General features: G+C 46.5%; 1 protein-coding gene across 8 annotated transcripts in view; it reads left to right on the forward strand.

Moving 5' to 3' along the window:
* Nucleotides 1–19,910, forward strand: part of LOC1277670 (tyrosine-protein kinase Btk) — a 72,136-nt gene extending 52,226 nt beyond the window's left edge. For all 8 annotated transcript variants that reach the window (XM_061656247.1, XM_061656244.1, XM_061656245.1 and 5 more), the window contains 10 exons: nucleotides 11,623–12,050; nucleotides 14,136–14,264; nucleotides 15,245–15,325; nucleotides 15,396–15,655; nucleotides 15,742–15,935; nucleotides 16,006–16,177; nucleotides 16,248–16,416; nucleotides 16,494–16,731; nucleotides 16,810–16,943; nucleotides 17,013–19,910. In XM_061656247.1, coding sequence (XP_061512231.1) covers nucleotides 11,623–12,050; nucleotides 14,136–14,264; nucleotides 15,245–15,325; nucleotides 15,396–15,655; nucleotides 15,742–15,935; nucleotides 16,006–16,177; nucleotides 16,248–16,416; nucleotides 16,494–16,731; nucleotides 16,810–16,943; nucleotides 17,013–17,111 — 1,904 coding nt within the window. In that variant the 3' untranslated portion in view covers nucleotides 17,112–19,910. The remainder of the gene's footprint in view (nucleotides 1–11,622; nucleotides 12,051–14,135; nucleotides 14,265–15,244; nucleotides 15,326–15,395; nucleotides 15,656–15,741; nucleotides 15,936–16,005; nucleotides 16,178–16,247; nucleotides 16,417–16,493; nucleotides 16,732–16,809; nucleotides 16,944–17,012) is intronic.
* Nucleotides 19,911–21,831: the final 1,921 nt, after the last annotated feature.

Here is a 21,831-nt window from a genome sequence, read left to right on the forward strand (position 1 = left end):
GAGATGGATCGTAAGGGTCATGAGATCGTACCCGATGAACGGTTCACTTTCAGCGTGGAGAGAGAGAAATTAAGCGCCGCTAGTTTGATCTGTGCGAGCATCGATCGACATACGGCGATGATGATGATGATGGTACACGTGAAACGGTGGTTGGTAACCTTTGTTTTTTTTTTGCTCGTGATCGTCTTGGACGATCTCCGTAAATCCAGCAATTTCATCAACGTTCACCCACCCCATTTGTTATGCTGTTGCGGCTGACGTAGTGTGTGCCTTCTTGCGAGCAGACATTTTAGGTTTGTTTCACTTTCCGTTCGATTGATGTTGGTGTGGTGGTGTCGTGTAGGTTTTTATACTGTTGTTGTTGTTATAAGGTACGGCTCCTCTACGTAAATCAATCTGTACGGTTCACGAGGTGAGCCCGATCCCTCTACTTATTCCCTCTCTCTCTTCTCGGGGCTAATGAAGTGCAATTTACCCTAATTGATTCTGTCCATCACGTCTCGTTAGCGGTTGTTTGATACTTTTTAAGGGCTCCGGTAATCGGTTGGCGATGCAAGATTTATTGTGAGTCTCTTTGGTGAAGGAAGGGCCGCCAACAATAGCGAAACACTTAACCGCGGTCAATAGTAGCGGTAAGCGGCAGTTTATTTAAGCTCTCGCTCTGTGTATGAAAGATGGTGTATGGTAAATATTGTGAGCAAAAAAAGCGTTTGCCAATGTGCTAATGATTGAAAAATAATAGTAAAACAAAGCGACACTCCACTGAGAAACGAATCTCATTCTCCACAAACACTCGCACACAGGGACAGGGGCCTTCAGGGCATACGACTCTGGGGTGTCTGTCAGAATGTGATGCACCTTGCTGTACACCAACAACCAAGTTTTAATGATCGTGTTTGTGTTTTTACTCCCTACACTTCCTGAAACCTTCTAGACGACGAGCAATTAGTGCCCGTCGCGCAGGACAGAGCAACATAAACACAGTTAATCCTCGCGTTTGTACACGAACACTTGCTCTGTATGCTGTCGATGCAAAACAACGATCCTCGATCGGAGATGGAAACTGTGAAGAATACAAAAAAAAAACACACCTGCCAACCAAGCGATGCAGCCAATGCCGATGTCCTTGTCTCGTTTTTGGTTCGGTTCGTACTTAAAAGGCGACGAACGTTTGCTGTCCAAACTAATCTCCTGTCCGCGGTCGCGGTGCACAAACGCTTCCCTGTGCTCCATCCATCATCATGCTGCAGCTCAGCTGTGTTGTGGCAAAACAGGTGAGATAATCTTTTATGGAGCACCCGGGCATTACCTCCGGCCGGACAATTAATTCAATTTGGCTTAATGAGCAGTGTGACAAGTGAGCCGCGCGGCTCGTTGCATACACCTCGGGTGTGCCATTGCTGACAAATGGAAGCTGTTTCCGCGGTAATGCGCACTGGCTACACCGGTGACTGACACACAATAATAAAAGGATAATGTGACATCGTTTAGCCGTGGGGGGCGAGTGTGTGTCTAACACCCGCCCGCATGTACCGCGCATGTGGTTGAGGTGGGGCCAGAAGTAGCTACCAACCGTGTTGCATTAGGCGGCACAGTCCGCCAATCCGCATCCCAAAGAGAAGTCTACAATCCGCGGGTTGTATGTGTTTGCTAAACGATTCTGACTTCTGGCAATAAAAGGGGGAAGGCTTATGAAGCTTTTGGGGTCGGCAAAATGGTACTTGTGATACCGCCCGCATTATAATTACAACACAACATCACCTTTGTGGAGGTCCCGTTTGTTTGCCGTGTGCTGTTTAATGTCTTGTTGTGTTAATTTTCATTTCATGTAACATCCATCACACAGCCACAGCACGGATTCGGATGAATGATCGAGTGGAGAAAACAATTGATTTCTTCCTCCCTCCAACACTCTCACTCTCTACCTCTTGTTCATCACGGATCTTGGCATCTTGGGATGGGAGAAAAGTCACTATCGGAACGCGCGGGAGAAATTTTCCATTGGAAAATTGATTCCTTTTTTACTCATTCATGCGTCCGAATGGCGGGGTGCTGTGGCTGGTTTGATCGACGCTGGTCTTATGGTGTGTTTGTGTTTATTGCCTGATACCACGGGGGTGAACCAGCCAGCCCATTGACCGGCATCACACAGCGTCCGAAGGGGATGCCGCCGCGAGTACATACGCATAACCTCACCACTTCTCTTTGTGGCATTTAATTTTCACTTTCACCCAACATAACACTTTACGCCCAAACGGTTCGAAATCGAATACCTCCCTGTGGTGGTGGCGTCCATTTGAGTTGCAGGCGATGCGAATCAAAACCCCCAAGCTCTACCAAAGTTGTACTACAGAGTGATATGGGAATGTTTGCGACCACCAGCGGGTCTACCAATTGCAGTAGAAAACAAACATTTAATAATGCTTGCTAGAAAAGTACAACGTGTGCAGCTCGTGTTAACATTTCACATCATCATTGTGGCAGTTTCTAACACATCGGCGAATATGAGGTGAAAATATAAATCATGTTCAAGAGAGTTGTACTAATGTCATGTTTTAATCTAGTAAAATTAGGGAAATTCGCGAAACTAGAGTCCGCAAAGCCTCCATCGGTTGTTACCCGATCGTTTAATATTACCATTTTCTGCACCCTTTCCCAGTGACGTCAGACGCGCCGTGATGTAAGATCCACAGTTTTAGGGTCACCTTTCCCTCCAGCACCTCGAGATACCCGATACAACGTCCACCTCTGTCCATGCCGTCGCTCGATTGCGTACTCATTTAAACCGGTTGGATTACCATTTTTCACATCACGATAAGTAGTACCGTGTTGCGGCGCCCTGCGCGATCGCGAATTAAGCTTGGTCTCGCCGTGCACTTCTCCGCTCTTAATTCCATCGCTCTCTTCAACAAGTGGCCCCCTACTGCACACACACGTGCGCCAACACTAGCTGGGTGGCGGCTTCGGGTGGTGATGTTTGCGAAAGTTCTCACTTTCCTTCCAACGGGTGAGAAGGGCCCTCCTCTCTTCACGAGCTCATCGGCAACAAAATCAGGGACATTAGGAAACCGTCCGTCGGAGTGGTCCGCGATAAAGCGTTAAGCTCTTTGCACCATGCCTCTGAGCTACTGTACACTTGGGCAGCAGCTTTGGTTGTGCTGCTGCCATCGGCTCGTGCATCGCCAGCTGATAGGACAGAAGGACGTCCTTTTTTTAATGGGCGGCTTCAAGTGGACTTTTTTAACGCTTTATTAAGCTCCAAAATTCAACACTCCAAACCACTTGTGTGAGTGCGTTTTTTGTTGCTGTGACGGTGGACGGCAGTGAAGACCTTCAGCAAAACTGAATGGTGGCAAAGTTAATGCTAAAGAAGCACGCCATCGGAGGTGCTTACAAAAAGGGAGGTGTTGCTAAAGTTTAAGTGTGCCGTTTCCAGCCCGGCTCTCTCGTGTGCTTTCGGTATCGGTTTCGCTTGACGGGGCCGCTTTAGCTTTTCATTTACATTGAATGAAGTGATGGAAAATTCGCTCCGGCTTGGTTAAGGGGGTGTGTGTGTATGTGTGTGGGTTCCCGCTTTCTGCACGGGGGCCGTACCCCTCTCTCGGAGGTGGGTCTGACCTCCAGCTGACCTACGCGGCGATTTGGCAATGCACGCGGTATTAATATGTTTGTGTAATGCGATTGCGGCACGTGCAGGCGTAAGGGGTGTAATGGTAATTTAGCGCAGCACGCAATCAATGTGAATTGAATTGGATTAATTCGGCGATTGTGGCGTCGGAATGGGTAATTTTGTTTGCTAAAATACGGTAAACGAATGAGGTGAACAATAATTTGCATATCGATCGCGTTTTCAAACATAATTCCAAAACTGCTGTTCGATGGAAGCGAATTGAAACCATAACTGTACAACACTTTCCCGCTAAAAACGAGTGCAAACCAATTCTGTAAAGATGTTTACTGTCCAATAACACAGTAAGGATGATAAATCATTCCTCAATTCCGTGGGCGAGGCGGCGCATCTTCCCTGCAGAGTGCAGCAGAGACCGTTGAAGGTGGAACCAACGCCCGGACGCGGTTGCATTCCCACGGTTGTAAAATACACTGCGCTCCCAAATGTGTGCCGCCCTGGTGAGCTCTGACGTCTCCCGCAAGATGAAGGAGTATGTGCCGTTAGGTTTAGGGAACAAATTTCCAACACCTTCCCTGACACACACCATCCATGTCTAAGCGGATTACTGTGGGCTCGTTTCGTGGAAAGGATTTCCTTTGCTCTCCCCAAGCCCGCCTCCCAACGGTTTGGTGTAAATGCCGAGGGAGGTCCGGTCACCTTCAGCCTTTCTACGGTACGATATGCCCTTCGGATGTGGCTCCCCCGGGTAGCTCGTACACACGTACCACGCCCGCCACCTTTACGAGCCGGCCACTGAGGGTCTTTTTTTTCGGCATAATGATTATCGCACATAATCGTAAAGTGGACGCGGTTTGTTTACGGTAGCTCTTCCAGCCGGTTGCTGCTGTTCCTTGCTTTACCGAGCTCGAAGAAAGTCTAGCGGGTGCTTTTTTTACCGCTGTCTTATTAGAGCAACATTTTCTTCATAGTTTTCGATTTTATTACGGTTAGTTAATTTTTGGTGTTAGTGTGTGTATGTGAGGAGTTGGTTCAGCTTCGGTTCGCTTCGTCCGTGACACATTCCGGGAAGAATTGAACCGCGCCGCGGCGTGGCGTTGGGAAAGCTCCTGCCGCATGACCGTCTGACATTTCGATCCGGCTGATTGTGGGGCAGTAAAAATTATAATGCCAAAACACAGGTGGTGTTGCTGCCGTACCTTTGATCTTTGAGTTTTATTAGCTTGGTCCGCTTGAACACAATCGATAACGTCTTGTTTCAGTGTTTTTTTTTTGTTGCTGGTGGAGCTGTAAAAAGTAAACGAGTTGTGATATAATTGATGCAAATACGCATCATACAACACAAAACGTGCGATTGATTGATAGGTGCTTTTGTATGGAAGCTGAGATAAATTTGAGTACCATTCAATGATAAAATACACAATATTAGCTTAGATAGTTGAGGTGTATCGCTACCCAATATCATCTTACTATAGCTACTGTTGTCTGACTTATTACCGAAAAGAATTCCAAAGAGATTTCTAGAGATCTGATGAGGACTCGATCGCATTGCCGGTGTTGTGCGGGATTGGGCTCTTACACAGCGCTACGAAGACACTGGATAGAAGGTGGTGTTATATGTCTACTAGTTCTATACTGTGAATTCCAGCATTTATTTACTCTGGTCTTAAAGTCACAAGTTAGTCAAGAATGCAAGAAATAATGTCACACTTTACTCCCTTAAACCTTCTTTAGGCACCGAAATCGAGCCAGACAGGTTGGTGTTTATTGGTTGCGTCATTGTGCACTACTCAACACATACACTTCTGTCCCTGAGGCCTTAAAGAAAAGGCTGTAATATTGGAACTTGCCAGAAAAGAAGACATAACTCGTTAGCACAAGCAATAGATCGTATCCACCATCATCCTAGTGCTAGATGGTACTGTGGACCACAAACACGTCACAAAAAAAACGATCGTAAAAAAAGACTGATCCCAATTAAGAAGGCAATAAATGTAGCCGCTACTCCGCTACTAGGCATGTATATCCGATCAAACCCTCATCTCAAGGAGGGGGGGAGGATCAAGAACTTACTGTATCTGCGGCCGATCTTAGCCGCTTTGTTTGTTGAATGGTTTCTTGCTGCTTGCTGGTAGCATGAGCTTTTCGGCTGTGCTTGCCACTGGTTTGTCTGCTGGCATGTCTCACTTGCGTCACGGTATTAAATTAGAATGTAGCACCACCACCACCACGACCACCGGTGGCGAAGGTTGCATCTTGCAGCGCGCAGCACCGTGCGTCGGTTGGCTGGGTTGCCGCACACGGTAGTAACGCATAATTATGAGTGTCATTCTGACGTGTCCCTGAAATCGGCTCAAACTTATAGACCGCGCTCAATGCGCTGCATATTGATTGAAGAGGGTTTGAAATCTAACTGCGTACCACGCATCGGTACGATCACCTTGAATGGCTTAAGCATCGTTTTTATGAAGCAATCTTCCTTCGACATGCCCTCCCCCTCGGGGAGCCTAAAGGAAATGGTCAGGAATTAGCCTTTTTTACAACCAACTCCGCGCATCGATGGGAGTTTAACTGGCTGCAATAAACGATCGAACCAGAGTGGTAGGCAGAGGTGGATTATCTAGTGCGCGAAATGCGCCAGCCGGCAGCACCCTTTGCCATTTTGTGCCACAGCCAAACAAGTTTCTCCACCGAAACAGGATCTTCCTATGATGAATGCGGTCGCTCAGGGTGCTTAATGTGTCACAACACGTTTGTGTATTGGAGTGCAGATGGAGTTCAGATGATGCATGATTACATTCGCCCAAACCTGCCAAGCCTTTCGGGCAAGACCCACCCGACAACCACATTGGTGCCACTTGTCCAAGGATAACCTCCTCTTGGTGGTTCACTTTCTCGCCCAACCGAAACCGTGCCAGATCAATTATCTCTCGCCACCGTGTGTCGTGTTCGTGTGTGTTTCCCTGCGTTTGGTTTTTGTTAAAGGGTTTTGTTCTTCTCTGTTCTGCAGTCACATTTCCCTTTCACTGCCCAGCCTCGGTTAATTATCAGCGTACACATTTATTTCTCCGAACCGAGGGCACACATTTCAACGCGCGGTGCAAGAAATGATCGTTTTCCATTCTTTTGTTGAAATTTAAGAACGTAAACTTCTTTCGGTCGTTTTCCCGTGACGACCCAGTGGGTCGACGCTCGTTCAGTTCAGTCGTTCGTTCCAGCTGGTATGAATTTTAATTATGAAACAAATGATCGTAATGTGCAATCTTTTGAAAGCGGTATTTTAATCCTACTCGCAAAAGGCAGAAGGGAGTGTCCGGCCCATGTTTCCTGTGCGCCGTGATTTTACGACCCAAGGTTGCGCTTCGTTTGCTGTCGTGTGAAGGTAGCAGAAGGTTTCACACCTTACACTCTGCCATGGCCCTTGCGAGGGTCACAAAAGGTTCAGCTCAGCCGTTTACCACTGTGACAAATTGGCAACCTCTGCTTTGCGCTGTGTTGTAAAAACGAAGAATTCCTGCAGCACCCTCGACCCTAGCCAGCCTACATTGGGGCCAAAGCTGCATGTGAGGATTAGCGAGAGAGGATCTGTTTTTATAAAAAAAGGCAAGATTAACATAGCCGCCACTTTTCGTCATGGATGTGTGGATCTTCTTAAGTGCATTTTAAATTATCTGCCTTCTTTTGTGTGTTAGAAATTTTCATAAAAAAACACACACCCCCTTAAACAGAAGCGCTCACCCGGAACGAACGATTTGGTGCCTGTAAGATTGTCGTAAAAACCACACAGCCATGTGAACTGTTTGTTAACAACAAAAAATGAAATACCCAAAACATTGCATTAAATGAAGAGATGTTCGCATTATCAGGCTCTACCCACACGCGCAACACTCCCATAGGAGGGGCGCACCCGAATTGCTTCATTTTGTGTTGGTACCAGCGCGCCTTTTGTTGTCCAGCCTGTGACGACATGGCATAAAAATGGTTGCATATCTAATCGTGCTCATTTAAATTCGCCTTCCCCTTTCGAAAAGAACGGGTCCTTCTTGTTGCGAGTTGCAGAGATCGGACTACTTTCTCATCGACTCTACGAAATTGGACATTTGGTTACGGGGTGATGGTTTTATCCTTCGTTCGTGATGTTTTTTTTTCGGTTGCTCTCCCCTCAAAATACCCACTTTCTTATGGCATTCTTGGAAGCTTTCATCAAAACTACCGCGGGACCGAGAGGAAGAACTATATTTCAAAAACTCATCGCCGAAAACAACGTACCTCGTGGTGGCGTTGGTGGCGGCGGTACATTCCGTTCCAAAGTCGTCTCCCCGCTTCGTTGCGTTATTAGAAACAAATGAATTTTGAAGATCAAACCATCGCGATAGCAGTTTCCGGCCATCAATAGCTTAATTACCATTCTGTCTCTTCAGTGGTTCAGGTCTCTGAGCTGCACCTCCGTTTTTTGTTGTTGTTCCGACATCTTACAGACGCGGCATCCATCCGCATACGACAACAAAAAACGTCTAACTCGCGATCCACGATCCTCGTGTTTGCTGTTGCCACCATCAACTGGGACGATTTTATTGTTTATTCTGTTTATTCTATTTCATTTCGTCGTGGGTCTTCGCTGGTTGTTGGATTTTCTTTCGCATTTTTTTTGTACGGTCACCTTTGAAAGGTGTTCTAGTTGCTCCGCAAGCATTCCGATCGTGTCTGGCTGTGTTTTTTTTATTTTTGGTTTTTGGTGTGGTTTTGTGTTTTTGTTCAACCATGGGAGATTTTCACAGCTCTCCGGCGTCACCGAGCCGTGGCTGTATTTATTAACGCCCGCATGTCTGACCCAAGCGAAGGTGCCCCCGATGCAATCAAAAAACAATTAAAACCAATTTTGTCTACCGTCACCTGGACGGCGGAGGGATGCGCATACCGCTGGGGAAGTTGTATTTGTTTTGGGTTGCATTTCTGTTAGCCGATGTTAGATTGTACAAATGGCAGATGCGATGAGGAGGGAGTTTTGGTAGCTTTGTTTCTTTGTCATGGAGTAAATGCAAGGTGTGAATGTTTCAAATTCACTGAAGATCGTTGGATGAAATGGATGACAGGCGCAAGATTTCTTAATGCGTTGCTATATAATTGAAGCTGCTTAAAAAGAAACAAGCAAGCAAGAAGTTCAAATTGTTCAGAATCATTAACCTGGCATGGTCTATGCTCCAAGAATCATAAGGCATTAAATTCACTTTTAACGATCATCTTGTCAACTTCTTGCTTCGTCGAAGTGATTTTTAAACTGTCTTTTGTTTTGTTTTTTTTTTTTTGCATCTAAATTGAATAATATTATTCTTGTCTTGTGACACACCTCCGTCAGAATAGGCCTCGTACGCACGCCGATGCCTTAGTACGCCCAATTTCCGGCAGGAAGCCACGGTCGATTTACGATGCGCGCACGGTGCGTGATTATGCAGCGTGTGCTGTGTGCTGTGTGGATTCTATTTTGCAGGAAACACGCCATTGCTCATTCAAAGCCTTTCTGTGTCGCGGTATGCATGAACAGAGTCTTCGGTGCGCCTATTGATGCACCACCAGCAATCACGAGGCCATTCGGTGAAAATAGAAATGAGTTTCGATGCGCGCACACATCCACTGCAAACCATTTGACATATCCGGTCATCAACATGACCGGCGGCGGATGTTGCATCGGTTACGATCACGACGAGAACGCCTCATTCTGTGGCGCTTAGGCTGTTTTCCTCCTTGCGTGTAGGAATAGTACACTTACTTCGATTTCGTTTCGAAGCCATTTCACAAAGAAACAGCCACGACAGCCACAGGAAGGGTGTGGGCCCGTTTTAGTATGCTTCAATGCATCCACACACACACACACAAACCAACCTTCTTGGGTTAGTCACTTGGTGTGTTGCTTAGCCCCAAGCGGTGTGATTTCAACGTCGGTACACTTTGAGCAATAATGTGCGCTGCTCCTCCTGACCGGTTGGGAAGGCTTCGTCTAGTTTCTCAACCAAAGTTTGACGAACCATGTCAGGTTGGACACAGTGGGACGACCGGGGTGGTACTGCTTTCTAGGTGTCGTGCAAGAATATTCATTCCGCCAGGGTATGCATCAGCTATTACTACCAGTAACGGGGCAAGTTCCGAGGGCACCGTTTAGGCAATAAGCCTTTTGCTTGCGAGAAACTGCACACGGTACATTAACTCGGAATGTTTTGCCGATTGCGATAGTTCTGCTGTTCGGCGAGCAAAGTCGACGAACGCTTCGCGCTCCAAAACCCAACCCTTTTATGGATCTCCAAGATATATGGTGAAATTTATAATGCAATCTTTATTACAACCGCCGGATGATAAACTACCGCGCTTAGGTTTATCGCTTCGTAGGTGTTTATGAGAAATATCCATCACACCTAAACGAGCCTTTCTTGTCGTAGCGGTTCCTTAGCGCGTGCTACCTAACTCCAATGTTTGGACACACTGCTCCGTCCAAAACGACGACGACCCCGCAGCGTCATTGTTCTAGGTGTGCAAGCCGTAAGCGAAGAGGAAATATTCCCACGCGCTCAACTACCACGGCTGGTGGACATTCTCGATCGGCCCCTGCGGATAATAAATTAGATCTTAATTGCCCGCTGACCAAAACAACCAGCCTGCGGCGGCTGCTTTGGAGAAGAGATTCCGCGCAGAGAACTAGGGTTATTGCGTGCCATTCCAGTAGAGCCGCCGAGCTGTGTGTGTGTGTGTGCAATTATTTTAAAAACTATGCAATTGCACCGGCATTTCCTTCTGCGGTTCGGTGTTGAAGGATCTTGCCCGCTCAGGTGCGATGAGTCTGACGGACCTGACGCACAAAGGGTGATTTCTTCCCGAGCATGCCGAGAGCAGCAGGTCCGTTATTTGCACTGGACATTGCAATTGCGTACGGACGGGGTCCATGAGAGTGCCCTGGAGGGATGCACCGTTGTGTGTGACTCATCCTGTTCTGGGTGAAACCTTCGATCAGGTTCCAGGTTCCAGTGTATCTGGAGTGGAGTGCTTGGTGAGTGATCAATCACACCTGCCCTCCGGGAGCCTATCGCCTCGCGTACGAAACGCCAAGAGCATCACCATCCGCAAGGGTTTGTGTGTTCCGCAAAACATTCCACACGCAATTACGCATCGACCGAAGACGACCGTCCACCGGCAATGTTTCCATATCGCAAATCGCGAAGGAATTGAACACGGGAGCGTAACGTGTGCCACGCCCTCTCCTTCCCACGGTGAGTCTGGGCACACACATGGAGCCAGAGGGAGGGAGGCAGGGTAATGGGATGCTTACCGGTGTGGTGCTGTAAAAATTTGAATGAAAAATCCCTCGGATTTGTGCCTCGGAATCACGACGGACAAAGAACTTCCTTCTTCTGTCCCGGCAGGCAGACAGCAAAGAGCGCGCAATAACTGTACACTGCCGCCGGGCATTAAACATTTCTTTTGCATTGCTTTTCCTCTCCCGCGCTCACCATTCTCGGGACATCCACATTTCGGGTTTGCAGTACCGAATCGGGGTAGAAATGAATGAACGTGCAATGAATGGACCCAACCAGAAGAAGCACAGGATATGTAAGAAGAAACGTCCGTCTTTTCCTAATCGTGAATTATGATACCCTTGCTGCTGCTGCTCCCGAGCCTTTACGAGGTGCCACTTAAAACATTCCAGACTTTTACCAAGAGCATTGATCGGTCGTCCCTCGGTGTTGTGCCTTTGGGGCTCTCCTTTTTATGTGGCATGCATCCCTTTCATTTTGCACCCATAAAATCCGCATCAAACGATTGAGAAGCTGCTTGCTAGCGAGAAGATGGACCTTCACGGCGGTGCAGCGAGTAATTATTTAACCGTTCGGTGAGCTCGCAAGAGCTTAATTTCGTTTAGTCCGTAAAAATGCAACATCAACAGTGTGCTGCTTATTCACATCACGCTTTCTTTTTCTCTCTCTTTCTCTCCATGTATCTCTTTTTAGGTACCGGAAGCTCTCCTGCCCAAAATTCTACCCGAAGTACCAGCCCCAACGTACCGAACGGTCACCTGCCGTTGCCCCAGCAGCAATCGCAGGTCCATCCCCAGCAGCAGCCACAGCAGCAGCAACTGCAGCACCACTCCGGTACGGTGCCGGTGCTACAGGCGCACCAGCAGCAGCAACAGCAACCCCAGCCCACGCAGCACCCACCGCAGCAGCATTCCCAGTCCCATTCGCCCTCGCTGCAGCATCCGGCGGCATCCCAGCAGCAAGTGCACCTTCAGCAGCAACAGGCCGCCCTGCAGGCGGCCCTCCAGCAGCAGCAACCGCCCCTACTGCAGCAGCAAACATCGCAACAGTCATCCCATCATCTTAATAGCAGCTCAAGCAGCTTAGGCAACATTACGCCCACCTTCGTTGCACAGCCACAGGTAGGTTCGGATGCCCCGAGGGCCCGTGCCAGGGCGAGCATTTACTAAAATAATAATGCGATTCCCGCTTCGTATGCGCAAAAAAAAAAAACCCGACGCTGGAGTTGCGGGAACGCGTTATTAGACGATCACAAATGATCGTACGGTTGCGGGATTGCGCATCTTCCCTTCTCCCTTTTGCGCTATGTGTGTGTGTAGTAAGGCACCGGAAAGGGTTGAAGGCGATATTTGATACACACGCTCAAAACACAAAAAAAAACCGGAGCGTGGTGGATGGGCAATATGTGTCCGATCGTTATCTTGTCCCCTCTTTGTTCGATCTCGTTCTTTTGGGATTGATTTTCCACGCCATTCCTCATTCAGTCAGGCTCTTAATTTTCCGAGTGAAGATCCACCAAAAAAACACAAAACAACGGAGTAGGAGTGGCCACTGAATTGCAGTCGATTTGTGCCCGGGCACAATCGTGCCATCATCAAACTGATACAGATTTGTGCCCATGTGTACCCCCTTTCTGCCCTGTGTTCTGATGTGTTTACATTCTTCAATCGGAGTGATGTTTGTTTCCCCTGCTTTCATGCTTAAAGAAGAATTAAAAAAGGAAAAAAAGATGGACACACAATAAAAATCAACAGCCACAACAAAACAAAAAAATAATACATCCCTTTGCAGTGACTGGCCCTCTGCCGAGCCCTCCTTCTAGCAGCAGAAACGAAGATGGTTAGGTTCTGTTATTAAATTCGTTAAATTCGAGAGCGTCTTTTGCGTCGCGCATTTTCTCCCTTTCGCTTCTTGAACGGCTTCTGCCGGGGTCTCTGCTGGGTGGGGGCCCGGGAGACTCCAGGAAGGGGGAAATATTTTCTCACGATTTTATTAGTGGCTGGGCCGTTTTGCCCGGGCTGTTGTTGTGTTGTTTGTACCATCATTTTGTCGCGACGGTCTCCCGCGCGCGCTCGCACCCAGACAGGGAGGGAGAATGCCGTGTCTTTAATGCCTTTTTGCTTCGTTTTGAAATCGCTTTTGGAAATTTGGTAGAATGACTTATGGTTTTATCGCACGCATCGATGCAACCGAAACACTCTTGAAATTATTTCCCGTCCGATTGGGGGACTCGTTGCCTTTTCGCTGCCTTTAATGTGAAGCGTTCGCTCGCTGCTGGTGCTGCTGCCACGCTAATTCGATCGCTTCGCTTTGTTGTGGGATTGTGTGTGTGTGTGCTGCTGCTACCCCACAACCTCTTAACAAAAAACAATCCAGACACTGTGAAGAAACTTGAGCCCTTTTTTTACTGCCCCAATCGTAAAACGTTCAATTATTCCTCTTTATTCTAATGATATCGTCCTTCGTGGGGAGGGGGATGAATATTATTATTCGAAATTATATTAGTTTCGACAGTTTCAAGTGTCGGTTTAATAGTTTTGGATCGCCGAATCGTTTTCTCGGCGTGGAAGAGTTTCGCGTGAGCGCTTTGAATGGACTGAAAATGCCACCAATTATTAATAATTGTGTTTTACCCCCCTTCTAAGCCTAATTTTATGCTATCTTTTCGATACGAATTGCATCATCGATTGGCTTCCATTTCAATTAGCCAAACGCGCATACGTAGTGTACCCCCCGCTGCACCCATACAAGGCACGTCCATTAGCACCGATTATCGCTGTTGAAAGTCCCGGCAAAAATGGGTACCCAAATTGTGTGCACCGACCGTAACAATTATGGTGGCATACACGCCGAGAAAGCCCGATCTGCTGGAGCAGGTTCGTGAAGAGGAGCAGTTAGATAGCTCGGGTTGTGTGACTTGCACGAATCTCGTCCATCCAGAAGATGATGATAGTTTCGAACAGAGGCCGAAACACAGTGACAAAATAATGGGGTTTGTGTTTTGATATTCCAGTGGGAAAAATGCTTAATGTTGGATGGGTTAAGTTCATAATCACCGGGGTTGTCTAAACGAACACGAGAGCACGGGGGGGGGGGGGGGGGAGGGGGGGTTGCACATCGTACATGTTTTTGAAAATTCCCTTTTCTTAAATTCTAACATTTCATGTTTTCATTCTTTTCCCTTCTCGTTCCATACGCGCCAATAGTCTCCGACTGTGAATTCCTTTAAAACGGCGTCCCTCAACGGTGTTGGTTTGCACGTGAACGGAGGAGGGGATTTAAATATGCCCGGTGGTCCAACGGTAACGCCCGGGACACCGAACACAAAGGCAAAGGTAAGTAGGCAAGCAGCGGGATGTCTGACTGACCGGTTGCTGCGAGCGAGCGAGTCATCCATTTCCGGTCTCAATTTCACGACTCACGCGATATGCATGCAGCGAAACGTTTGGTGGTGATGGTGGTGATACCTTTTCAACCTAATGCAGGATCCAGCCTCATGACATGAGGTCCTCCAAACTCCAACGCTGAGACACGCCCTCAGCTTCTTTGCATCACAAAGAGTTTCTCATCGTTAATAGCTTTGCAACTCTCTGAAGAGTCTTCTTTATCGCGAGTCAACGATCTTGCCATTGCAAAAAGGAAGAAGGCGTTAGAGATTAGCGAAAAATAAAATGTGCATTTGAATTGACTTCGTGCGCGGATGAGAAGATTCTCACGCTGACGCCCAATCGGACACGGTTCGGCAAACGTATCGCGGCGCGCGAGCCGAGGTTTTTGGCCAAAGATGTCCATCTATCGGCTGTCATCATCATCTTCCATTTTTAAGACAGACAAGGGGGCTATCATCATCGCGTCACGCGTGTCTGACGGTGCAGTTTTACGCCACCGACCAATGCCCTTTTCTTGTTTCGGGTTCGGCCTCGATGCGAAACTTTTCTGGGTGCGCCGTTTTTAAGATGCAGTTTTTGTTGTTGTTGTTGTTGCGTTGATGCAAAAGGAGATTGCGATGAAATAACACGAGCGCGCGCTGGCAAAAAAAAAGAACAATTTCAGGCTCCTAATTAATCGTTCGTTATTTGCAATTTCCTGTGGCAAGGCCGAAACCGTGCATTTTAAGACGCTTGCCGTTCAACACACTCCTCTCGGGTTTCGGAATAATTCGTTAGGCTTGACTTTTATGCAACCGGATACACTACTTAGCGCAATTAATGCGCTGCAGCTGGAAATGAGATTATTGTGTGGGTTTGGGCTTTTTTTTTTGGTTTTTACAATTAACATCTTTCTTTAATTTGCCCTTTTTTGAATTCTTCAACAGGATGTATCACCACGGGTGAAGATCGTCGTCGCGCTCTACCCCTTCAAGGCAATCGAAAGTGGTGACCTTTCGCTGGAAAAGGTGAGTTCTTTAGTACAAAAGATATAAGAGCCCACCGAGTACTAATCCTAACACAACCCGGTATTTCCAGAATGCCGAATATGAGGTGATCGACGATTCACAGGAGCACTGGTGGAAGGTAAAGGACCAGCATGGTACGATCGGCTACATTCCGAGCAACTACGTCAAGGAGAAGGAGCTGCTGGGACTGCAGAAGTACGACTGGTACGTGGGCGACATGTCCCGGCAGCGTGCTGAGTCACTCCTCAAGCAAAACGACAAGGAAGGCTGCTTTGTGGTGCGCAAATCGTCCACCAAGGGTCTCTACACACTATCGCTACATACCAAAGTGTACGTATAGCCGTACAGGCATTGCAGTTTACATCAGCGCAAAATACTCAAACGCATATTTCCCCCTCTCTACCCCACCACAACAGACCACAGTCGCACGTGAAGCACTACCATATCAAACAGAATGCTCGCAGTGAGTTTTACCTGTCCGAGAAGCACTGCTGTGAAACGATTCCGGATTTGATAAACTACCATCGCCATAACTCCGGTGGGCTTGCCTGTCGCCTTAAGACGTCGCCGTGCGACCGTCCAGTGCCACCGACGGCCGGTTTATCTCATGGTAGGTGGTCGAATCCATGGCGCATGCAAGTCATCAAGCGTTCCTTAATTAACCGATAACACTCTTACAGACAAATGGGAAATTCATCCCTCGGAGCTGATGATCCTGGAGGAGCTCGGCTCGGGCCAGTTCGGTGTGGTACGGCGTGCCAAATGGCGTGGATCGATCGATACCGCGGTCAAGATGATGAAGGTTGGCACCATGTCCGAGGATGATTTCATCGAGGAAGCGAAAGTGATGACGTAAGTCGTTGAGAATGCTTTGCGTTACATTGCAAGAAGAGGAATAAAAACGACGTTTTTGTCATTCCAGTAAACTTCAACATCCCAATCTGGTGCAGCTGTACGGTGTATGCTCGAAGCATCGCCCCATCTACATCATCACCGAGTACATGAAGCACGGATCGCTGTTGAATTACCTGCGAAGGCACGAGCAGTCGCTGATTGGCAACATGGGACTCCTCCTGGATATGTGCATACAGGTAAGTATGCGGTTTGAACCGACATTGTTCATGGAAATGAATGGACACTAAAGCATCACCATCATCCTCATCGGCAGGTCTGCAAGGGTATGTCCTATCTGGAGCGTCACAACTACATTCATCGCGATTTGGCCGCCCGCAACTGTCTGGTCGGTTCGGAAAACACAGTCAAGGTGGCGGACTTTGGTTTGGCACGGTACGTGCTGGACGATCAGTACACCAGCTCCGGCGGTACCAAGTTCCCCATCAAATGGGCCCCACCGGAGGTGCTGAACTACACGCGATTCTCCTCCAAGAGCGATGTTTGGGCATACGGTAAGAGCGATTGGCTAGTGAAGATTCAATTATCTACATCTATATCTAAACATCAAATATCTGCATTTGCTTACACAGGTGTATTGATGTGGGAAGTGTTCACGTGTGGCAAGATGCCGTACGGTCGTCTAAAAAATACCGAAGTCGTTGAGCGCGTCCAGCGGGGTATCATTCTGGAGAAGCCCAAAGCGTGCGCGAAGGAAATTTATGATGTAAGCTATTTGGGCTCAAATAATTGCTGCAATAAATTCATTCAATTTTTACATTGCTTTTTGCTTCAGGTCATGAAGAAGTGCTGGTCCCACAGTCCCGAGGACCGTCCCGGATTCCGAATACTGAAAGATCAACTGGCTGCCGTCGCCCAAGGACTCACCGATTAGACGAACTCGGACGTTCTTGATTTGATTGAGTGGCATTTTACATTTCTCTCGATGATGACGATGATGATGCATATTAGTATAAGGCTAAGTTGATAAACTCTCGTACACTCGAAACGGTCTGAATCGATAGGGTTAGCGAATGGCAAGTGTAAATCTCCTCTCAAAAATCTTCCGACTTTTATTATGAAATATTTTATTGTCTTTTCCTTTCCGGTAAAGTAACTTTTGCGGTAGGTTTTGTTTTGTAACAATCTTCATGTAGCAAGTTTACAGTTGCCACATTGAAGCGAACCATTCTGCAGAGGAATGTGGAGGAATTGAAACACACGATCAGAGATAGAAAAAAAACACACACAGAAGACAGAGTGCCAGATTTATATGTTCTAGTATACGTTTGGGTTCCGTTTTGTACGGGTGACGACGGTATCGGGTGTGACGGCAAGCGAAACGTTGAGTCGGGAAGCTTGCAACCATTAAACGGACTGAGTGAAGCAAAGAGCTTGCCGCTTGATTGAGGGAGGATGCGATCGAAGGCGATAGCAAAACAAAAAAAAAAAAAAACAATAAACCGCGTGTGCGAATATTTGCTTCCTGTGCAGCAGTAGCAGCGCCGTCATACATTACTATCATTGTATCGTAAAGTCTATGGTAAATACTACTATCGATAACACAATTTAACAACAGCAAACTGCAGAACAGCCCATGGTACGACGGAACAGAGTGCATTTTCGGAATATCGCTAGTGATAAAAGGTGATGCGAGGTGAGCACGGTTTAAATCACGTGTGGCGATCATTCCCCATACCCCCTCTCCTCAAAACCGTTGTGGTATTAGATTATGCAGGCATACTAATAAACATACACACAGATGATGTACCCACATCTATCGTAACATACCAGTTCTCTTATAGCTAAACAAAAGCATGGAAATCTTACGAACGAATAAATTCAAAACGTACGGCACTCTCTATTCCATCTGCCAATGGATGTGAGCGGCCGTACAATCTAAGTTAGATTATTGTACTAACGAACAAGGCAGCGTCGTCACGAATGCTGCTACAATGGGAACATCTAGTAGAGAAAGTATTTAAGTGATATTTAAGATTATATTGACACGCACGTTCCCTGTTAAAGACCGGTTGCGCGTTTTGCTTTTCTCGTTCTTAATACCATCTCAACCCTTGCGTGAGCGCGCTTTACGTTGGGAAGGATTGGACGGGGTCGGTGGTCCCGTCCTTCCCTTGCTTTATTGTACATAGTTTCTTATTTTTCGAATAATGCAACTCCAATCGAGTGGGATCATTTTCTCGTCCTCAGACTTAGTTAATGCAGACGGCTTTTTTTGTTTGTTCGGAACGCAGTGACCGCACTCTGTGCGTATCTCAACCGAACCGTTGTAGTGAATTGTACTGTTCCTCAGTCGGATCAGTCGAGATGATAGGGGAAAAAATTGTGTGGCAGGTTTGCAAACATTTGGCGCCACGAAACAGGATGGCACATAGTACTACCATAGATAGCATTATGTTTTATTATTTAACCGTAACCGATCGTATTAGAGGCAAACGCTGTGCTTCACAACAGTTTGCCTGAATAACGAATGATACGAATTACCGATGAAACTCAACTAGTAGCGATGGGTGGGTGGATGGACGATCTTACTGTGTAGCTGGCAGATATATAGTGGCAAGCTCAGCTTCTACTGATACTATTACTATGAACTACTACAACTACTATTACCTTTACTACCTAAGCAAAGGCGTTAATATCTCAAATCAAACGAATGTGCGCGAGGAACGACAGCAAATGCCATTGGTTTTGTGTTTTTTTTTTTGTTTGATTTTGCAACAAATTAAGAATGCAACTCAAGTCAAATGTCCCCGATGTCGACCACGACCGCGCGCAGTAGTGTGGGGGAAGGATACATCGGCAGCGACCAAAACAAGGAATCTGCTAAGGAACCGTATGCTGCAAACGATCCATCTAATGGTATATAAACACACAAATACACACACACATATATATCTTACGTCCGCTGATGTGGTTGTTTAATGGATTTGAAATCAAAATGCAAATCGTACAAGATTTAACCAGCTTCATCCGGTTGGAATAGTGAGACCGAGTGAGCATTATCGATGCGCAATGAAAATGCAAAACAAACCCAATAATGGAGCGTACAAGCGCGGTTCGGTGAATAAAGTAGTAGTAACTACAGTTAGCATAGATATCAAAATATGTCCGAGCATACGAGTCGAAAAAAACACACAAGAATACAATAACAGCAAGAAAAACACATTTCCGTGAAATCAGCTAATCAGCTAATTAGTCGTTAAATCGTTTTCTTTTGAGGTTAGTGTACCGGAACAAAGCTCGTGCAGGCAGGAAGAAACGGTCAAACATAACATATGCAGTGGATTAAGTATATCAACAAAACAAGCAAACAAGCAAACAAGCAAACAAACAAAACGCTAATCTAATTATTCGAGTGATTAAAAATGAACCCAAGATATGGGAGGCGCGCGCATAAGAACGTTCACAACAATAACATGACTGATCGCCTGTTTGTCGTTCGGTGTATTGTGACGGTTAATTTCTGGCACAAAACAGTGCAACGCAGTGCCAGACACATTTGGCGCCATTTCCATTTGCTAAAAAAAAACAATGAGAAAGCATTAAAACGGAAGTAAGCGAACGATACAGGCAATATGGCCGAATACCGATGGAAATCTTATTGGATAGATGTCGATCCATTTTTTTTACACTACAAATAAACAAAACAGCAAAATGTCTTGTATGAAATGAAGAGGAAGGTGTGTGTGTATTGGACTGGCAACGAAACAGTTATAATATCACAATCGATGTGCGTCCTAAAACAATTAAAACTCTATCGGTAAGTGTGTCAGCGCGAAAAGTGGTTTAATGAAAGTGATTTATTGTCTGTCCATTTGTAGAAAGTCCAACCAGCTGGTGGTATTGGCAAGAGATACGACGTACCAGCAGCCAGCTCTGTACAGTACACACCTTAATCGACCCGCCGACCGATACTTGCTACACCCTTGCTCAATTAACCAGGAACCAGGCGAAACCTTCACCGAAGGCTGATGATGTGTAACGTGAAGCAGTGGGAAGATGAACCTGTCTGATGCAGAGGCGTCTGTGTGTTTCCCTTTGGATGCACCCGAGCGACACAAACAACGACGCACGTGCGTGACATCATGCTTCTAATTCAACTCTCTTCTTGCTGCGAAACGACTCGGGAGATGTAACGGATTTACGGATATCGAACGAATTGCCGAAAATGGTTAGAAATCGGTGTTCCCGACAGATCCCCATCCGAGGTCCGTTTCGAGTCCCGTGATCGAGTTTCACAGTGATGATCCATTTCAGGGGATGGCTGGAAACGCCCGCAAGCCATCCACCCTACCATATTATCGTAAAAGCTTACCCATTTTGCACTTCGTTACCCCTGTTGGATTGGGGCAGCTCGTATAAATTGCGGCGCGAAGAAGGAGGCCACCGCCGTCTAGGCGCGGTAGTAGTAGGCGAACCGAGTGAGTATGTCCGCGGATTGTCTCCACCTACGCCCGCGCTTGATGTGATCGGACGGAACACAGAGACCCTGCGGGGGTAAGGAAGTGCCTTGGAACGGTGTCGGTGTTTTTGCATACATGCGGCCCGAACCCCGAGCGGGTTGCTGACCGCGGGCATACCCTCGCACGATGGATGTGTCACACGGTTTTGGGTAGTTGTACTGGTAGTCGTCGTCGCCGTCGTCGCTTGATCGTTAAATCAACTTCAATCGCGTTACACAGCAGGGCAACTTTTCGTTTCACTCATCGTCGTCGTCGTGCTCAAGGTGTTCTATTGCCTAGCCCGGTTGTGTAGGTGTGACGAGGTAGGAAGTGTCCATAAAGCAGCATTTGCCTTCGATGGTACAAAACAAACGATCTTGCCTCGGGGAGGGAAGAACGAGAGAGCCACACTTAGTAGTCAAAATCGGGAAGGTTTTGGAACATCGGAAACTTAGGAAACGGTTGCCATAAATGGTAAAAGAACAAATTTAAAAGGTGGACAAGTTAGTGGATCGCAATGTGAGTGGATTAACGGTAAGTAAAATGTAAGATACAGAGAATGGTTTGAAGAATGGCAATTAAAATGTCACACTTATTTAGGTGAGGAAGCTTGCCGTTTGCTTTCAAAGTTCACAAAATGCGAAAGTATGATTAAGATTAGATAAAAACGAGTCCATTTCGGAAGCGTACAGCAGTTTACTAACTGTCCAACAATATCTTCTTTTTAGGGACTTTTCGAGTTCCCACTTGAGTTATGGATTGATCGTAAAGCAACTGTTATTTGTTTAAAATAACATTTCATCATAGCTTTTGGCTAAGATAAAATAATTTAGTTTGATTAGGTACATTCTTGCCCAGGTAATTCTTAGTTTAAATATGGTACCTTAAAAGTATTATAATAAATGAATAAATAAACGTTAAATAAATAATAAATAAATCAAAATAATTTTGTTTTTTGCACAACTTACCCAACATTCTCCAATAGCTTTGAATAAAACAACAAAAATTGTCCATGGCTTCCACTAAAAACATCAAAAAATAAGTAAGAGTTAAAAATTAAATTAAATAAAAAATGAAAACACAACAAAACTAAACCCCGGACCGTTTGGATCCACCCATTCGCGTTGCTCGAGGCACTCAATACCACGCGTG

The sequence above is a fragment of the Anopheles gambiae genome, chromosome 3, assembly GCF_943734735.2.
Source record: "Anopheles gambiae chromosome 3, idAnoGambNW_F1_1, whole genome shotgun sequence".
NCBI lineage: Eukaryota > Metazoa > Arthropoda > Insecta > Diptera > Culicidae > Anopheles > Anopheles gambiae.